Source organism: Nannospalax galili, unplaced genomic scaffold, assembly GCF_000622305.1.
Source record: "Nannospalax galili isolate Female #2095 unplaced genomic scaffold, S.galili_v1.0 scaffold498, whole genome shotgun sequence".
Classification (NCBI taxonomy): Eukaryota; Metazoa; Chordata; class Mammalia; order Rodentia; family Spalacidae; genus Nannospalax; species Nannospalax galili.
This window is the reverse complement of record NW_008342032.1, coordinates 1,881,473-1,898,843: the sequence shown is the minus strand read 5'-3', so window position 1 is coordinate 1,898,843 and position 17,371 is coordinate 1,881,473. Positions and strand designations below refer to the sequence as shown.

At 37.5% G+C, this 17,371-nt stretch overlaps 1 protein-coding gene across 1 annotated transcript in view; it reads right to left on the bottom strand.

The window, feature by feature from the left end:
* Positions 1-17,371, bottom strand: part of Atad1 (ATPase family AAA domain containing 1) — a gene marked incomplete in the record, with an annotated part of 94,542 nt that overhangs the window by 53,196 nt on the left and 23,975 nt on the right. Inside the window, 2 exon segments of the mRNA XM_008837855.3 lie at positions 7,293-7,343; positions 11,628-11,717. Of these exon segments, the coding sequence (XP_008836077.1) occupies positions 7,293-7,343; positions 11,628-11,717 (141 nt within the window).

The window sequence follows — 17,371 nt, the reverse complement described above, 5'->3', positions numbered from 1 at the left end:
AAAAAAAAAACAAACTGATTAAAGACTAATTCTTATGCTTTCATAAATATGAAACAGAATACTAAAATTCTCTGGGCCCACAACAAATATAATTCAAAAAATTTCTAAAGATATTACTGTTTAAAAAACAAAAATAAAAAACCCCACCAGACTACTAAAATCAGTTTAGATGCGAGTAATTCCTTAGGTTTAAATGAGACAAAGAGAGCCAGTCGTGGTGGTGCAGGCCTTTATTTCCAGCACTCAGGAGGCAGAGGCAGGTGGATCTCTGTGAATTCAAGGCCAGCCTGATCTATATAGGGATTTCCAAGCCAGCTGGGGCTACAGGGAGACCCTGTCTGAAAAAGACAATAAATAAATAGATGATAGATAGCTAGATAGACAGACAAAGAGCTTAAGTTTCACATTTGTATTCATCATCTATATGTAAACCATTAGCCCTGCATGTCATTAAAAAATATTACAAGGGACTGTAGAAATGGCTCAGTAGTTAAGAAAACTGGCTGGTCTTGGAGAGGATCTGGGTTCAATTCCCAGCACACACAGCTAACAACCCTCCTTAACTCCAGTTCCAAGGGATCCAATGCCCTCTTCTGGCCTCCATGGGTATTCCATGACATGGGTGCACTTGCATATACATTCAGGCAATACACTCATATACATAAAATTAATAATTTTTTTTTTTTCTTTTTTGATCTTTTTCAGACAGGGTCTCCCTGTAGCCCCAGCTGTCCTGGAACTCACTATGTAGACCAGGCTGGCCTTGAACTTACTGAGAGCTGCCTGTCTCTGCCTCCCAAGTGCTGGGATTAAAGGCGTGCACCACCATGCCCAGCGATCATTTTTTAAATGTTACAAGCTTCTGTTTATGCAATATAATACTTCTATAAATTCTCTCTTGTTTTTCTGAGCCAGAGTCTTGCTTTGTGATGTAGGCCGGCCTTGATCATCCTGCCTTAGCTTCCCAAATGCTGATATTTGGATGTGCCAGCATACCAAACTTAAATTTTTTAAAAATATTTTATTTATTATTTTTATTTTATGTGCATGTGTGTATTGCCTGCATGTAGGTAAGTGCACCCGTGTCGTGCAATGTCTGCAGAGGACAGAGAGGCATTCGAACCAAGGTCTTCTGCAAGAACAACCAGTGTTCTTAACCGCTGAGCCATCACTCCAGCCCCCAAACCTAAATTATTTTAAATTTAATAATTTTATTATTTTGGAGCCTCTGCAAAACTATCAACAACTATCATCTAATTATTAAATTTCTGGGCCTACACAGTCATTCTGATTCAAAAGCACTTTTTTGACATGTTATTTTTTTCTCTCACTGTCCTTGTTAAAGGTTCACCATGAACACCATCTAATCTAAGGTGTATACAACTATACAATGTCTTCCTAGAAACAGTCACGAATTATTCAATTAAAGGCAAAATGCCATTTGTTGGTTTCTCATCTAAGACAGGAATTCCTTGCCTAGGATATGTGGAGTATTTTACAAATTTCTCTGAAACTGTACAAAATATTTCATGCATATATGTAGATTTCTTAGGAAAGTCTATGTAGATTTTATTTTGTTTAAAGAATTCTATGACTCCCAAAATGGTTAATAATCATGGATCTAATCTTTGTAATTTGCTGACCTTTCTAATTTCATAGGGCTTTTAAACTTCTACATATGGTACAATGGTATTGCTACAGTAGGTAAGTAATTGAAATGCAAGAGGTGCTGGGAGGTGGAGCCCAATAGGTGTTCAGCTCATGAATGGAACCTTCATGAATGGACTGTTATGTGTGAAAGGGGTTAGTTACCAAATTTGTACTTCTTTTTTGTTTCTATCCTGCACATGCTCACTCTTCTAGTTTTCTGCTAAGGTAACTAAGTGTAACCAGACACTGTCAACATGTCCACTGACTTCCCAGCATTCAGAACTGTCCACTAAATAAGTTTTTCTTAATTATACAATCTACTATATTCTGTAGCAGCAGACAAGGGCCTAAGATAGTTGTTTTATTTTAGAGAAACAAATTATTAAAGCATGGTTAAAAGACATAAAAGACAAGAAAGGCAAGTTACTAGAAAGATTTAAAATCAGAAAGATCTTGTCTTAAATGATCCACCGAAAATACTATTATTTTTTCTCTTGAACAAGACAAATTAATTCTAAAATTCCCACAGAAAATAAAAGTACTTTTTGAGTTAAAGAACAACAAAGTGTCTAATGACACAGGCTATTACAGCTTACAGTCTCTACAATGGAAACAATGTGGTGCTGGCACAGAAAGGCCCAAAAGAGCAGTGACCTTTGTGTCAAAGTCCAGCTAATGCATATTAGGATTTGATTAAGTGTTCTACTCAGAAAAAGATGGCCTACTCAATAACAGGTATGGGGACAATGGGGCATCTAAAAAGGAGAAAAGAAAAAAAAGGAGGGGTGGGCAGGTGAAGGAAGAAACCATTAACTATAGATTAACAGATTAAAAGAGATTCAGAAACTATCAAATAGGCTGGGGATAGAGCTCAGTGGCTACTGGAGCACTTGTCTAACAAGTTTAAGGCCCTGGAACTTTAAACAGATCCCTAGTCAATAAAAATCGTAGTTAAAAAAATAAATAAAAGACATTAAATTGGGAGAGGGTATGTTTGGGTTGGGGGGGAAGCTAGAAGGAGAGAAAATAGGAGGCACATGGTCATATTGCATATGCATATTGTGCATGAAATTCTCAAGAAGAAACAGAAATTTTAAAAAAGAAAAACATGGGAGATAATTAGAAATCTATACATAAACTAAAAAAAAAAGTAATGGCAATCAATTACAAATTTGGGGACATAGTAATGAAGTTAGATTTTTATCAAGAAAAGAAAATTTTTGTCTTCAAGATAGCCGGACGTGGTGGTGCACGCCTTTAATCCCAGCACTCTAATCCCAGCACTAGGGAGGCAGAGGCATGTGGATCTCTGTGAGTTCAAGGCCCACCTGGTCTACATAGTGAGTTCCAGGACAGCTGGGGTGACAGGGAGAACCTGTCTCAAAAAGACCAAAATAAAAAACCCAAAAAACAAAAAAAAGAAGCCAAAATATAAGATTGATACTGGTTCAAGGAAGGAAGTAAAGCAGTATGTTAAATAGCTTCAGCTGTCAACTTGACAGACCTGGGTAGAAAAACCTCAACTGAGGAATTGCTTCCACTGAATTGGCCTGTGACCCTGTCTGTGGGGCACTTTATTGATTGCTGAGTGATATGGGAGGGCTCAGCCCACTGTGGGCAGTGCCACCCTGGACAGGTGGTCCTATGTTGTATAAGAAAGCAGGCTTGGGGATGGAGAGATGGCTCAGCAGTTAAGAGCACTAACTGCTCTTGCAGAGGACCTGGGTTCGATTCCTAGCACCCACCCAGTGGCTAACATCTCCAGTTCCAGGGGACCCAAAGCCCTCTTCTGACCTCCATGGGCACTGCATGACATGGGTGCACTTATATACATCTTGGCAATACATTCATCCACATAAAATAAAAATAATAATTTTTTTTTAAAAAAAGAAAAAAGAAAAGAAAAGAAAAGAAAAGAAAAGAAAAGAAAAGAAAAGAAAAGAAAAGAAAAGAAAAGAAAAGAAAAGAAAAGAAAAGAAAAGAAAAGAAAAGAAAAGAAAAGAAAAGAAAAGAAAAGAAAAGAAAAGAAAAGAAAAGAAAAGAAAAGAAAAGAAAAGAAAAGAAAAGAAAAGAAAAGAAAAGAAAAGAAAAGAAAAGAAAAGAAAAGAAAAGAAAAGAAAAGAAAAGAAAAGAAAAGAAAAGAAAAGAAAAGAAAGCAGGCTGAGCACGGGCAAGGGAACAAGGCAGTAAGTCATGTTCCTCCATGGTCTGTGCTTCAGTTTCTGCCCTGAGCTCCTGCCTTGGTTCCCCTCTGTGATGAACTGTAAGCTGAAGGTGAAATAAAGCCATTCCTCGCCAAGTTGGTTTTGGCTATGGTGTTTATCACAGCAATAGAGAGCAACTAGGACATACATGCATCCCTGACGATGGGAATCATGTGGTTTCTTAGTTTGAATAGTGAGTTCCAACAGTGTGAAGATAAGAGAAGTGCACTATACAATACATTCAGATACAGTTTTAGAAAAAAAAGTAACACGAGTTTAGAAAATATGGAAAATTATTTTATAAACTTGAGGGTACACAAGATCTTTTAAATTTATATTTAAAACCCCAAAGTTATTACTAGAAGGGATAAAAACTCCAATAAAATCTAGAAACTAGGAAAAAAATGCTTTCAAATCATATAGACAAAAGACAAATCTAGCACAGAGACCTTACCCACCTTTATGAAAAAGAGCACTGCAGTAAAAAAATGGGCAAAGAATACTTATTTCACAGAAAAAAATCAAGTTCTTAAAAATATATAGCAATATACATTGTATCTCTAAGGAATGTAAATTAAAACTTTAATAAGCATTTTATTAAACATTGTTTATATTAATTTATTGCACGGGGGAGGGGCACACGCATGCTGTGGTGTATTTGTAGAGGTGAGAGGACAACTTGTAGGAGTCAGTTCTCTCCTTCTACCATGTGAGTTCTGGAGACTGAACTCAGGTTGTGAGGCTTAGCAGCCAATGCCTTTACCTGTTGAGCCATCTCACTGGCCCCAGATAAACATTCCTGTTGGCACAAAATTCCATTAGATTGTGTTGGCAAGGCTATAAAGGAGTACTCCAATATTGCTAATATAAGAGTAAACTAGGGTGCAGTTTGGCAATAGCTGCCAAAACATAAATACCCTCTCTTTGGGTCTCCTAACACCTCTTCTGGAAAATTCAACCTATGAGTAGTATTCTTGTACAACTGTGAAATGACACATATAACAAGTTACCGAAATAGAAGTTTTTGGCGTCTTTTTTTTTTTTGTATTTTTGAGGCAGGGTCTCCCTGTAGCCCTAGCTGGCCTGGAACTCACTATGCAGACCAGGCTAGCCTCAAACTAAAGAGAGATCCACCTACCTCTACCTCCCAAGTGCTGGGATTAAAGGCATGGGCCACCAAACCCAGCCTGAGTTTTGTTGTTTTTATAATAGTGAAAGACCAGAATCAACCTGAATGTCCTTCACTATAGCACTGATTGCAATATACCCATATGATAAAACCTTATGAATCTGAGAGATGGAGAGGGACAAGAACAGGATAAGGAAAAATTTGCTATACTAACATGAAAGAAAATTCTCACAAGTGAAAACAGCAATGCCAAGAATAGTATACATGGCTAATTAATAAGGAGAGAGAATAACAGTATGTTCTAATCAGCTACTATAGGCATAATGCCAAATCTGAAAGGATACAGAAGAAATATAGAAGGAGACTTTTCCCTGTATACCATTTCTATCTTAATGCATCTATACTACTGTGGTACAAACACTCCACCCCCCTTTTAGACAGGGGCTCATGTAGCCTAGGCTAATCTTGTATTTTATGTATGTAGCAGAGCTGGCCTTGAACTTCTGATATTCCTTCCTCTAGCTCTTCAAGTACTGGGATTATGTATTTTTTTGAGACAGGGTCCAGCTGTCCTGGAACTCACTATGCAGACCAGGCTGGCTTCGAACTCACAAAGATCCACTTGCCTCTGCCTCCCAAGTGCTGGGATTAAAGGCGTGTACCACCACACCCAGACTAAAATTTTAATTTTTTTTTTTTTGGGGGGGGTCTGTTTGAGACAGAGTCTCCCTGTAGCCCCAGCTGGCCTGGAACTCATTTTGTAGACCAGGCTGGCCTTGAACTTGCAGAGATCCACCTGCGTCTGCCTCCCGAGTGCTGGGATTAAAGGCATGTGCCACCATGCCTGGCTTTCTTTTTTTTTTGAGGTGAGGTTCTAGTATATAATTCAGGCTGGTCTTGAACTCACAATCCTCCTGAATACCAGGAGTGCAAGTGTGTACCACCATACCTAGTGTTATAATTTCTTTTAAAAATTTAAATTCCGGGCCAGGCGTGGTGGTGCGCACCTTTAATCCCAGCACCTGGTCTACATAGTGAGTTCTAGGACAGCTGAGGCTACAGGGAGACCTTGTCTCAAAAAGACCCCCCCCCCCAAAAAATCTAAATTCCAACTACAAAAATGACTATAATTAAGTAAAAGCAAGAAACAAAGACTTTCTTTACTTAAATATTCTTCTATAATCATAAAATGGTCTGGAAAAATATCACAGTATTTTAGTAGACACACTGCTCTTTTTTTCCCCCAAAAGTTTTTTTGTTTTCTAGAGGTTTTTTTTTAAAATATTTTATTTATTATTTTTATTTTATGTGTATGACTCTATTGCCTGCACGTATGTGAGTGCACCCGTGTCGTGCAAAGCCATGGAGGTCAGAAGAGGGCTTCAGATTCCCCTGGAACTGGACTTAAGGACGGTTCATAGCCCCCATGTGGGTGCTGGGAATCCCGGGTCCTCTGCAAGAGCAGTCTTAAAAGCTCTTAACTGGTGAGCCATCTCTCCAGCCCCTCTAAAGATTTAATTGGTTTGAGTTCATATGAAGAATGCACAAGAGCTCCATTTCACTAATATTTTACATTTTTAAAAAATTTTGATTTAAGAATTTCATACAATGCATTTTGATCATATTTAGATCCCTTCCCCCATCTCCACCCTCACCTTACCACTTCCCTCCACCCCTGACTTCATGTCCTCTATTAGTAAATGAAAAGCCTCATCCATCTTACAGAACACATCTGAACTAGGTGCCAGAGAAGTCATATCATTAGAATCTCAATGATCTGTAAGATAGATGGGCCAAATTAAGGGCCTACTCCCTTTCCTTTCTACATGGTATTGGGTCAGAATCCACCCAGGTTTCTTAGAATGGAATTTTCACACTTGTTTTTTCTCTTCCATACTGTTTAGGATTGCCAAGTAGGGATTTCTTTCTTCCTCAGTGATCAGAAACACTCGAGTTGTTCACAGATCAGAAACAAAGTCAGTTCGCAACCTGAGTACATGCAGGCTATGTTTTGGCTGTTTTAGTGACTCAGCTCAGCACAGTCACCCCACTGTGGTCCAAGGCATTCTCTAACAGGCTGATTTCCCCACAGGGTTTTTACTGATTTTACCCATACCCTGCTCTTTAAAAATTTAACTACTTCAAATACATCATACTTACTGAAATATGCTAACAGTCATGAGTTTTACAATATTTAGGTTAAGTTCACAGCTACCTTGTTCTCAGGTTCCTTCTTCATTTCTCTCTAAAATTACTTTGTGAACAAAAGCATCGTATAGGATGAGGAAAAATTTAAATTCTCTACTTACATTTTCATTTTTCAAGATGAGTTTCAAGATTGCTTCTCTTTGTTTCAGAGCCTAAAACCAGGATAATTTTCAGTTAGTATTAAAAGAAAGGGGGGGGTAGATATGTTTTCCTATTATTTTCCTTCATAAATTATCTGACAACTGATACGAAATGATAAGCTGGTAGAGGTTAAAGCAAGTTCTCAATCTTAGACTGCAGTGACCATCTGTGGTTATCTTAATGAATTATATTTCTTATTCTGTATCCACAGTGGTTAACATAATATCTGGGAAAAGTATAGTCTTGGTATTTACTGAGTAAATGAATATGTTAAGACTTCTATACAGTTTCAGGTTTTGAGACAGGGTCTGCTGGGCTAGACTAGAAGTCACTACATACAGCAGGCTGGCCTCAAGTCTATGGCAGTTTTTCTGGCTCTATCTATGAATGCTGGGATTACAGGAATGTCAGCTTTTCCTAAGCACTTCTACAGTCTCCATTTTTTTCTTTTCTTCATTAAACTTATGAAAGTTTACCACTGCTACAAGATTTTTTGGTCAAATTTTATTGTAACTTTTCTTTAACTTAGCATACAAAGTACCATATCATGCTTTTATCACAGATGTGCCATTTTTACCATTAAGTTAAAGACATGACAATACTCTCTTGGTTCTGCCACTTCAATATATAACTTCTATGTTTCTAATATTTACTGGTGAATTTTTACTTAAGTATTAATGATTTCCCTTCAGTGATACACCATATTTTTATTTCAGAGAACAAAAACTACACTTAATTCCTTCTTAGAATTACATAAGGTTGGGTATGCTAGAGCATGTCTATAAACCTGGCACCATGTGGAGGCAAGAGGATCAGGATTTCAAGGTCATCTTCAGTTACACTCTTGAGTTCAAGGCCAGTCTGGGCTACATGAGACCCTATCTCAAAAAGAAGGCATACTTTACATGAATATAGATGGTTTTTAAATTTATCATGGCTAAGATCATTCTTATTAACAAAACAGAACTAATTACAAATTTACATGGTAAACAAAACCAAACTCTGTTGCTGTAACATAGTATGTTGAGAAGAAAAGGTTAATTTGGTATGTTATATGATCACACTAACTACTTTTTAGTTGATAAAGTATTCTGCTTAGAAAGGAGTTTTAAAGTAAGGTTAGTAATATACTTTGACACTGTAGTTACATAAGAATTATCCTCTAAAGTATGTATTCACTAAAATAGAATGAACAATGACAAAATTCCAGTTTGGATGTTAACAGTATACAAATTTATAACAAATTTGATGAAAGCTGCTCTAATTAAACTTGCTAACATACTGAATTAAAATTACAATTTTATTTATTGATTGATTGATTGATTTTTTTCTGAGACAGGGTCTCTCTCCCTGTAGTCACAGCTGGCCTAGGTTTGCTATGAAGACCATGCTGGCCTCGAACTCAGAGATCCACTTGCCTCTGCCTCCAGAGTGCTGGGATTAAAGGTGTGCACCACCACACCTGGCTTAGCTTCCATCTTTTTATAATTTTAAAACGTGCTAATCTGCATGTTGTATTCTATGCTCTATACTACACTATGATGACATTAAAAAAAACTCAATTCTCTTTAAGATTACAATTGAATTGCTTTTTATATTTTTTTAAATATATTTTATTTATTATTTTTATGTGTATGCATGTATTGCCTGCATGCAGGTAAGCGTACCCGTGTCATGCAGTGCCCACGAGGACAGAAGAGGCTGCTGGATCCCCTGGGACTGGAGTTACAGACAGTTGTTAGCTGCCATGTGGGTGCTGGGATTCGAACTTGGATCTTCTGCAAGAACAACCAGTGCTCTTAACTGCTGAGCCATCTCTCCAGCCCCCATATACATACTTTTGTAAAGCACATTTTACACTATTTACTCATGTGTCTGCTTCTCTTTGCAACAGAGTTTTTGAGGACAAGAATCATATCCCATTTACTAACGTGTAGCAAGTGTGTCTAACATACTTTAATGGCTCAGTAAGATGAGCTATGGTAAATATAATTTTAAAGTCTGTTAAATTTGTTAAAAAACCTCACTGATTTATCAGGCAACTTTCAAATTTTCAAATATAGTGACAATGTACAATGTACATATCCTCAGAGGAACTAGAGGTTTATCAGAGTAATTTTAGAGGCTAAGTCAATTATTTTTGGGGGGGACTATGTTCACTTCAACAACTAGATCTGATAAGTTACAGAATACAAGTGGTACAAATGATTTTAGGATTATAAATGGAATGAAATATTATTTCAAAATCTGAAGAGAACCCCATTCAGAAGTTCCTCTAAGTGCCTATAAATGTAACATGCTGATGATATGGAGCATACCTACTACCAGAACCTAGTTTTTTCTTTAATATGAAGACTGACAAAATTTATAATTTTACAATTTTCTGCAAAAACTGTAAGATATTGAGGTTGGAGAGATGGCTGCTCAGTGATTAAAGAGCACTAGCTGCTCTTGCAAAGAACCCAGGCTCAGATTCCAGCACCCAAAAGGTAGCTAACAGCCATCTGTTACCAGTTCCAGGAAATGTGATGCTCTCTTCTGGCCTCTGGGCTTTGCAGGACATGGCTGAGCTTACATGCATGCAGGCAAAACACTCATACACAGAAAATATAAATAAATAAACCTACAGGATATTAATTAAGTTATAATTGCGGCTAGAGAGATGGCTCAGTATTAAAGGGCACTTACTGTTCTTACAGAGAACCTAGGTTTGGTTTCCAGCACCCCCACGGTATCTAACAACTATCTTTAACTCCAGTCCTAAGGGATTTAACATCCTCTTCTAGTCCCTGAAGGCACCAGGCACGCATATGGTACACATACGTACATACATGCAGGCAAAACATTTATACACATAAAAATAAACAATTTTTTCAAAAGTTATCACCTACTTGAAGGTACTTTTTTGTTGTCATTTTGGAGACAGGATCTTTCTCACTATGTAGCCCCAGCTGACCCAGAACTCACTATGTAGACCAAGCTAACCTCTGCCTGCTTCTGCCTTCTCTCAAATGCTAGGATTAAAGCCATGTGCCACCATGCCTCGCTTTTGATAGTACTTACAAAAAAAGAATGCTAGAAAGTCAGCAGTAATGAAGAAAAGTAGAAAAGTGCACTCATCCCTGCAACCCCAACACATTAGAAGGCAAGAGGACCGCGATGAGTTTGAGGCTAACCTGGGCTAAATGGTAAATTCTAGGCCAGCCAAGGCTATAAAGTGAGGCCCTGTATCAAACAACAAATTGGAGTGGGTAGGATGGGGAGTATAACTAGAGAGATGGCTAGGCAGATAAGAGCACCAATTGCTCTTGTAGAGGACCCAGGTTTGGTTCCTAGCACCCACAGGTGGCTAACAACCATCTGTAACTCCATTTCCAGGGGATCTGTTGCCCTCTTCTGGTCTCTGCAGGCACTGTATGACATGAGTGCATTTACATACATGAAGGCAAAATACTCATACACATAAAATAAAAATAGATAAATCAAAAAAATCAAATTAAAGACTGGGGGCTAGAGAAATGGCTCAACAGTTAAGAATACCGGCTGTTCTTGCAGAGGACCCAGACTTGGTTCCCAGCACACAGGGCAGCTAACTCCAGTTCCAGAGGATCTGGCCTCTGCATGCAAAACACTACATAAAATACAAATAAATAAACCAAAATAACCACCCCACAAAGGCAGGAAAAGTTGAATACCAGCTACACATTTACCTTCTGAAGCTAAAGTACAGCACATTAGGTTCTGGAATCAGTACCAGTCAGAAGGCCAGATTAATTTGCTAATAAGCAAATAAATTCTGTACTAATCCCAAACTTCAAATTTTCTTCTGTACCTTCCTAAAGTGAATCACTTAAAGTGTATAGGCAATTTTGTGGCAATTAAACACACTGATCTTAGGATTTAAAATAAAAAGGAACAGAAAGGACAAAGAATTATAAGGTTTCTTTTCCCTTTCCCTGCCTGTCATAAATAAATCCCATGAAAGATACTAGTTCTTTCCTAAAAATAACAGATAAAGGGGTTCAGCAGTTAAGAACACCGACTGCTCTTACAGAGGACCTGGACCCGGGTTTAATTCCCAGTACCCACATAGTGGCTAAGAATCGTCCTTAACTCCAATTCTAAGAGAATCTGATGCCCTCTTCTGACCTCACAATGGCACTGTACAACACAGCTGCACTCACATACATGCAAACAATACACTCATATACATTAAAAAAATAAATAAGTAACAGATAAAAACTTGTTTAAAAGGCAAATATTTAGCTCTTCAAAATACAAAGAAGACCACATACAGGCTGGTTGATATGAAATCGTGTAGGCATTCTTCTCATTATAGCTGAGTCAAGATCCTGAGGACGATTTGTAGCTCCCATCACTATGACCTAAATATAGAAGGACAACACACAGCATTAAATCTATCAATAACTGTCTCTGAGGCCATTATCACTAGAACTTATAAGTGGCTTTTAAGCTAAATCTTTTATGAGAAATCTGACTGTAACCTAGCATTACTCGAATATTTATAGGTAAAATTGAAGTTAATCTTAAAAAAAGAAAGAAAAATAAATTAGACAGCATTATCTGGAAAGACTAATGTAATTCACTGGAAGTCTAGTAACTAAAATATCTACTCTTCAGCTGCAAGTACCATTACCTACCAAAGTATGTTTTTAAAAAACACTTGTATTTTAGAGCTGAACATGGTGTCCCACACCTTTAATCCCAGCACTCCTAGGCAAAGGCAGGCATATCTCTGTAAGTTCAAGTCCAGTCTGGTTTGCATAGTAAGTTCCAGGCCAGCTGAGGCACAGGGAGACTCGGTCTCAAAGACTAAAAAACCAAAACAAAACAAAACAAAAACATTCATATTTTACAAAACATGATCATTCAAATACTGAAGAATTGTTTAGCTGACCTGAAACTTGCTATGTAGACCATGCTGGCCTTGATCTCACAGGTCTGCCTTCCTGTCTCTGCCTCCTGAGAGCTGGGATTAATAGCATGTACCACCACATCTCATTGAATTATAAAAATTTTACAGCAATTTGTATTTTACAAAATATGGCTATTCAATGAATACATTTTGGGAATGTGTATATGAAGGATCCTCCAAGTCCTTTAATATTTATAGAGAAATCATTTCCCCTCAAATACGAGGACTCTGGAGATAGCAGTAAGTATCAGGTGCTTTTTCTCTAGATTATCACCTCACTGCATTATTAGTTATATGGGTGTACTCTCCCAATGCCACATTAAAAAAATCCCATACAATTCAACTTTAAACAAAAGCTAGAGAGTAAAAGTATTAAAATACTGGGTCCAGGACTATAGGTGCAACTCAGTAGTAGAGTGCTTGCCTAGCATGTGTGAGGCTCTGAGATCAATCTCTAAAGCCCTAAAGGAGACAGAGAGGGAAAGGAAAGGAAGAGGGGCTGAATTTTTAAAACAAGGGGAAAAAATGCTGGTGGTCATGCCAACTTCTATGTCTATGTTACTTATTTATTAAGGATGTAGAAAAGAAAAAAAATTAAATCAACAGAAATGTGGGGCTGGAAATGCGGTTCCATGGTTAAGAGCACTGGGATGCTTGTGGAAGACCTGGGTTCAGTTCTCAGCACCCATATGATGGCTAACAATCATCTGTAACTCCAGTTCTAGAGGATCTAGTGCCCTCTTCTGGTCTCTGTGGGCATAGCACATACGTGGTGCACTTACATACATGCAAGCAAAACACTCATTCACACACAATAAAGATAAATCAAAAAGGAAAACTTTTAAAAATCAAGAGAAATGAAGACAAAGATACCCAAAACAAAAATCTAATGATAGGATACATCTGCAATAAAAAATTAATTTATTATACAGGAACATACATATCTATTATTACTTTATGCCTAATAGTTTTAGATTTCTCAAAGAGAAAAGTTTTAGATTTCTCTAGAGCAAGTTAAAATACACACAAGGTCATTTCTACTCTCTACATTTAATGCTATTCAAGAATATTAAAGTCAAATTATTATTAGTTAAGTCTGCCACCTAGAGGGAAAAAAAAATCTAAGTACAAATGTTCATTTAAAATGTATTAGTTGGGGCTGGAGAGATGGCTCAGCATTTAAGAACACTGAATGTTCTTTCAGAAGATCCAGGTTCAAATCCCAGCACCCACATGGCAGCTAACAACTGTCCAGTTCCAGGAGTGCACTTACCTACATGCAGGCAATACACGCATATGCCTAAAAATACAAAAGTCATAAATAAAATATTTTTTTAAAAAATGTGTCAGTTATGCCAGGCATGGACTCAGGAGGTAGAGACAGGTAGATCTCTGAGTTTGAGGCCAGCCTGGTCTACACAGTGAGTTCTAGGCCAGCTGGAGCTACAGGGAGACCCTGTCTCAAAAAGACCAAAAAGAAAAAGAAAAAGAAATGTTAATTCCACAATATTATGCAATTGTGTATAAATTAAGTGGTCCTAGAAACAAAATATTAATTCCCATACTCACTTTTCTTTGAGTTCTTATAGTTAAAAAATTAAAATCTTAAAGTTAAAAAATTCTACCAAACATAAAAGCCTTAAAAGTGATTTAACAATCTTATAGTGTAAGAAAAAGAGCATATCTTGATATACCGTCAGGAGGAATGCACAGTAATATGGAAGCTTCCAAAGTGATTATAATTTAGAAGCACAAAAACCACAAAAGGAGCTAAGTTTAGGGCAATGTTTTAAAAAAAAATTTTTGCAGTGAGCTCTATTAGCTACATTTTGAGAAAAATTCAAGGTAAACAGTCTAAAGCAAAACAAAATCACAATTTGGATGATTAAGTGCTAGAAATGAAACCAAGGCATTCAAATTAATCTAGCTAAAGTGGTCCAATAAACATGCATAACAAAAGATCCCATAATAATAAAAAAGAAATTATAGTCTTGAGGTAAAATGTTATAGATTGATTTTATGGAGAAACAGAATTTTGACACACATATTAAATTCTGTCTAGTACAAATAAGCTAAAACTTGCCAGGTGTGGTGGTTCACACCTGTAGTCCTAGCACTTGGGAGGCAGAGGCAGGCAGATCTCTGTGAGTTCAAGGCCAGCCTGGTCTACATAGTGAGTTCCAGGACAGCTGGGGATACAGGGAGACCCTGTCTCAAAAATACCAAAAAAAAAAAAAAAAAAATTTAAAAAACCCTTAATGTACAGAGATAACTTCACAGAAAATATTAAAGTTAAAAGACATAGAATGTAAGTAAGATCTTATAGCCCAACATTCACCAGGCTGGCATTCCACAAAAAGATAAAAATGAGGCATGGAGAACAAACAGTAATAGAATATGGCTGAATTATTAAGAAGTGATGAATTTTGGAGCTTGAGAGTGCAGCAGTTAAGAACACTGACTGTTCTTGCAGAAGACCCAGGTTTGAATCCCAGCACCCACATGGCAGCTAACAACTGTCTGTAACTCCAGTCCCAGGGGATCCTACAGCCTCTTTTGACCTCCTAGGGCATTGGACGACACCTACATGCAGGCAATACATGCATACACATTAAAAAAAAAAAAAAAGTGATGAATTCTCTGGGTCGGGTGTGATGGCACATGCCTTTAATCCCATCACTCAGGAGGCAGTGGTACAGTACAATTCAATTTCCAGCACAGATTCTAAGTATATCAAGTTATTTATTTATTTATTTATTTTAAGATTTTATTTACTTAAAATTACATGTGTGTCTCTGTGGGGGTGTGTGCATGTGAATGCAAGAGAGACATCAGACACCCTACATAAGCTGGAGTTACAGGCAGTTGTGAGTCACCTGACATGACTGCTGGGAACTGAACTCATGTCCTCTGGAAGAGCAGTATGTGCTCTTAACCACTGAGCCATCTCTCCAGTCCTATCAAGTTGTGTTTTTTTTGTTTTTGTTTTTGTTTGTCTTTTTTGAGACAGGGTCTCCCTGTAGGCCCAGCTGTCCTGGAACTCACTATGTAGACCAGGCCGGCCTTGAACTCACAGAGATACGCCTGCCTCTGCCTCTGCTGGGTTTAAAGGTGTGCACCCCTATCAAGATTTTTAAAATGACAAACACACACCCTACAAGACAAGAAATACCTACTAAAATTAAAACAAAAGAACATTAACTTGTCTATGTATGATAAGTAGGGGGGGAAATGGTTCTAGGACATCCATTTCCAAAATGTGGCAGAAAAAACAAATATGCCAAATCAAGTTTAAATTTTTTTTTAAAATACATTATGAGCTGGCAGAAATTATGTAATATTCAGAAGTCAATTCAATGAAAGTAAGAACCTACATAGGAAAACTGAAAAGTAAAGTTTAGGCCAGAGAGATGGTTCAACGGTTAAGAGCACTGACTGCTCCTGCAAAGGACCTGGGTTCAGTTCCCAGTACCCACATGGCAGCTAACAATAATCTCTAACTCCAGCTCTAGGTGATGTCACCCTCTTCTGGCCTCCATAGGCACTGTACACATGGGTACACTTACAAACATGCAAGCAAAACACTCACTCATACACATAAAATAAGTCGGTTTTCTCTTTGCCAACATAACAATGGAAATCAGATGTGTTAACACAGCCTTGTAGGGGACAATCAAAGTCTAGGATAGAGACTGTCTGCATAAAAGCAGAATGCTAAAGGGAGGTATACGTAACTGGAAGTATAAGTTTCAACACCTAATGAACATAGTAGAATGAAGATAAGGGACATAAGAGATGGCATAAGAACTATAAGGTATTACAGTATGAGTCAAAAGCATGAATAACAACAGTAACTAATAAAACACCTACAGGTATTAGTTACTTCCTTTTCCTTAATACAGTTGTTCTGAAAATTCTAAGTAGACACTTAACCCTAGTTATTGTCCTTCCATCTGTGTCTGGCACTTAGGCAACTTACTACTATTTCCCCAGTCCTTGATTTTTTCAAGACAGGGTCTTACGGGGTAGCCCAAGCTGGTCTCCAACTACAGATCCTCTTGCCAAAGCCTCCTAAGTGCTGGGATTATAGGTTTGTATCATTATGCTAGCATTTTTTTTTTTTTTTTTTTTTTTTGGAAAAGGTTTTTTGTGACAAGAAGGGTAGTCCTTTACTTTTTTTTTTTTTTTTTTTTTTTTTTGAGGCAAGGTTTTACTGTGAAGCCAAGGCTAGCCTTCAACTTTTGACATCTTCCTGCTTCAGCCTCTCCAACACTAGGGTTACAGGTATGTGTTACAACACCCAGTCAATCTTTTGTTAAATGACTTTTTACTCCATTCTAGAACTGGAAATGAGAACTGTGTTTTTTTAAAAAAGATTCATTTACTTTTATTTTATGTGTGTGTTTTGCCTGCACCTGTACAATGTGCATGCCTAATGCCAGAGGAGGTTAGAAGAGGGCATTGGATTCCCTGGAATTGGAGTTACAAGCAGTTGTGAACCTCCATGTAGGTGCTGGGAACAAAACCTGCAAATGCAGCAAGTGTGCTTAACTGCTGAGCCATCTCTCCAGCCCCACCAATTAAAATCTTTAACTAAATTGCTGTCATTCGGGGGTTTTTTTGTTTATTTGAGGAAAAAGAAATAGATTAACTGGGCAACACTAAATTAAAAAATATTTAGTGTTCTGAAATCAAATCTGTCAGAGGCCAGTATTTATGGGGAGAAATGTAGAAATAAATTGATTGGTTACAGTTACAAAATTTCTTGTTCTCTTTTGAAAGGGGATCTTATCATGTTCAAACAAGCCTTACACTCTTGCCCTTTCAGGCTCAGCTTCCTGAGCAGCTAGGATTATAGGCACAGCCACAGTGCTATGAAGCTTCCTTTCTCCTGATTGCATTGTTGGAGTTCCTAGTTCCATAATCGCATGTGGATTTTATGGTTGGTTCCATACCATTGAACGAACTGTAGTATTTTGTCTAACATAATCCTTTACCAGAAATGACCCAAGTTCATTTTGGATTATATTCACAGTACAAACAGGGTTAAGACAATTTCTGGATTTTTTTTTTTTTTTGGTCTTTTTGAGACAGGGTCTCCCT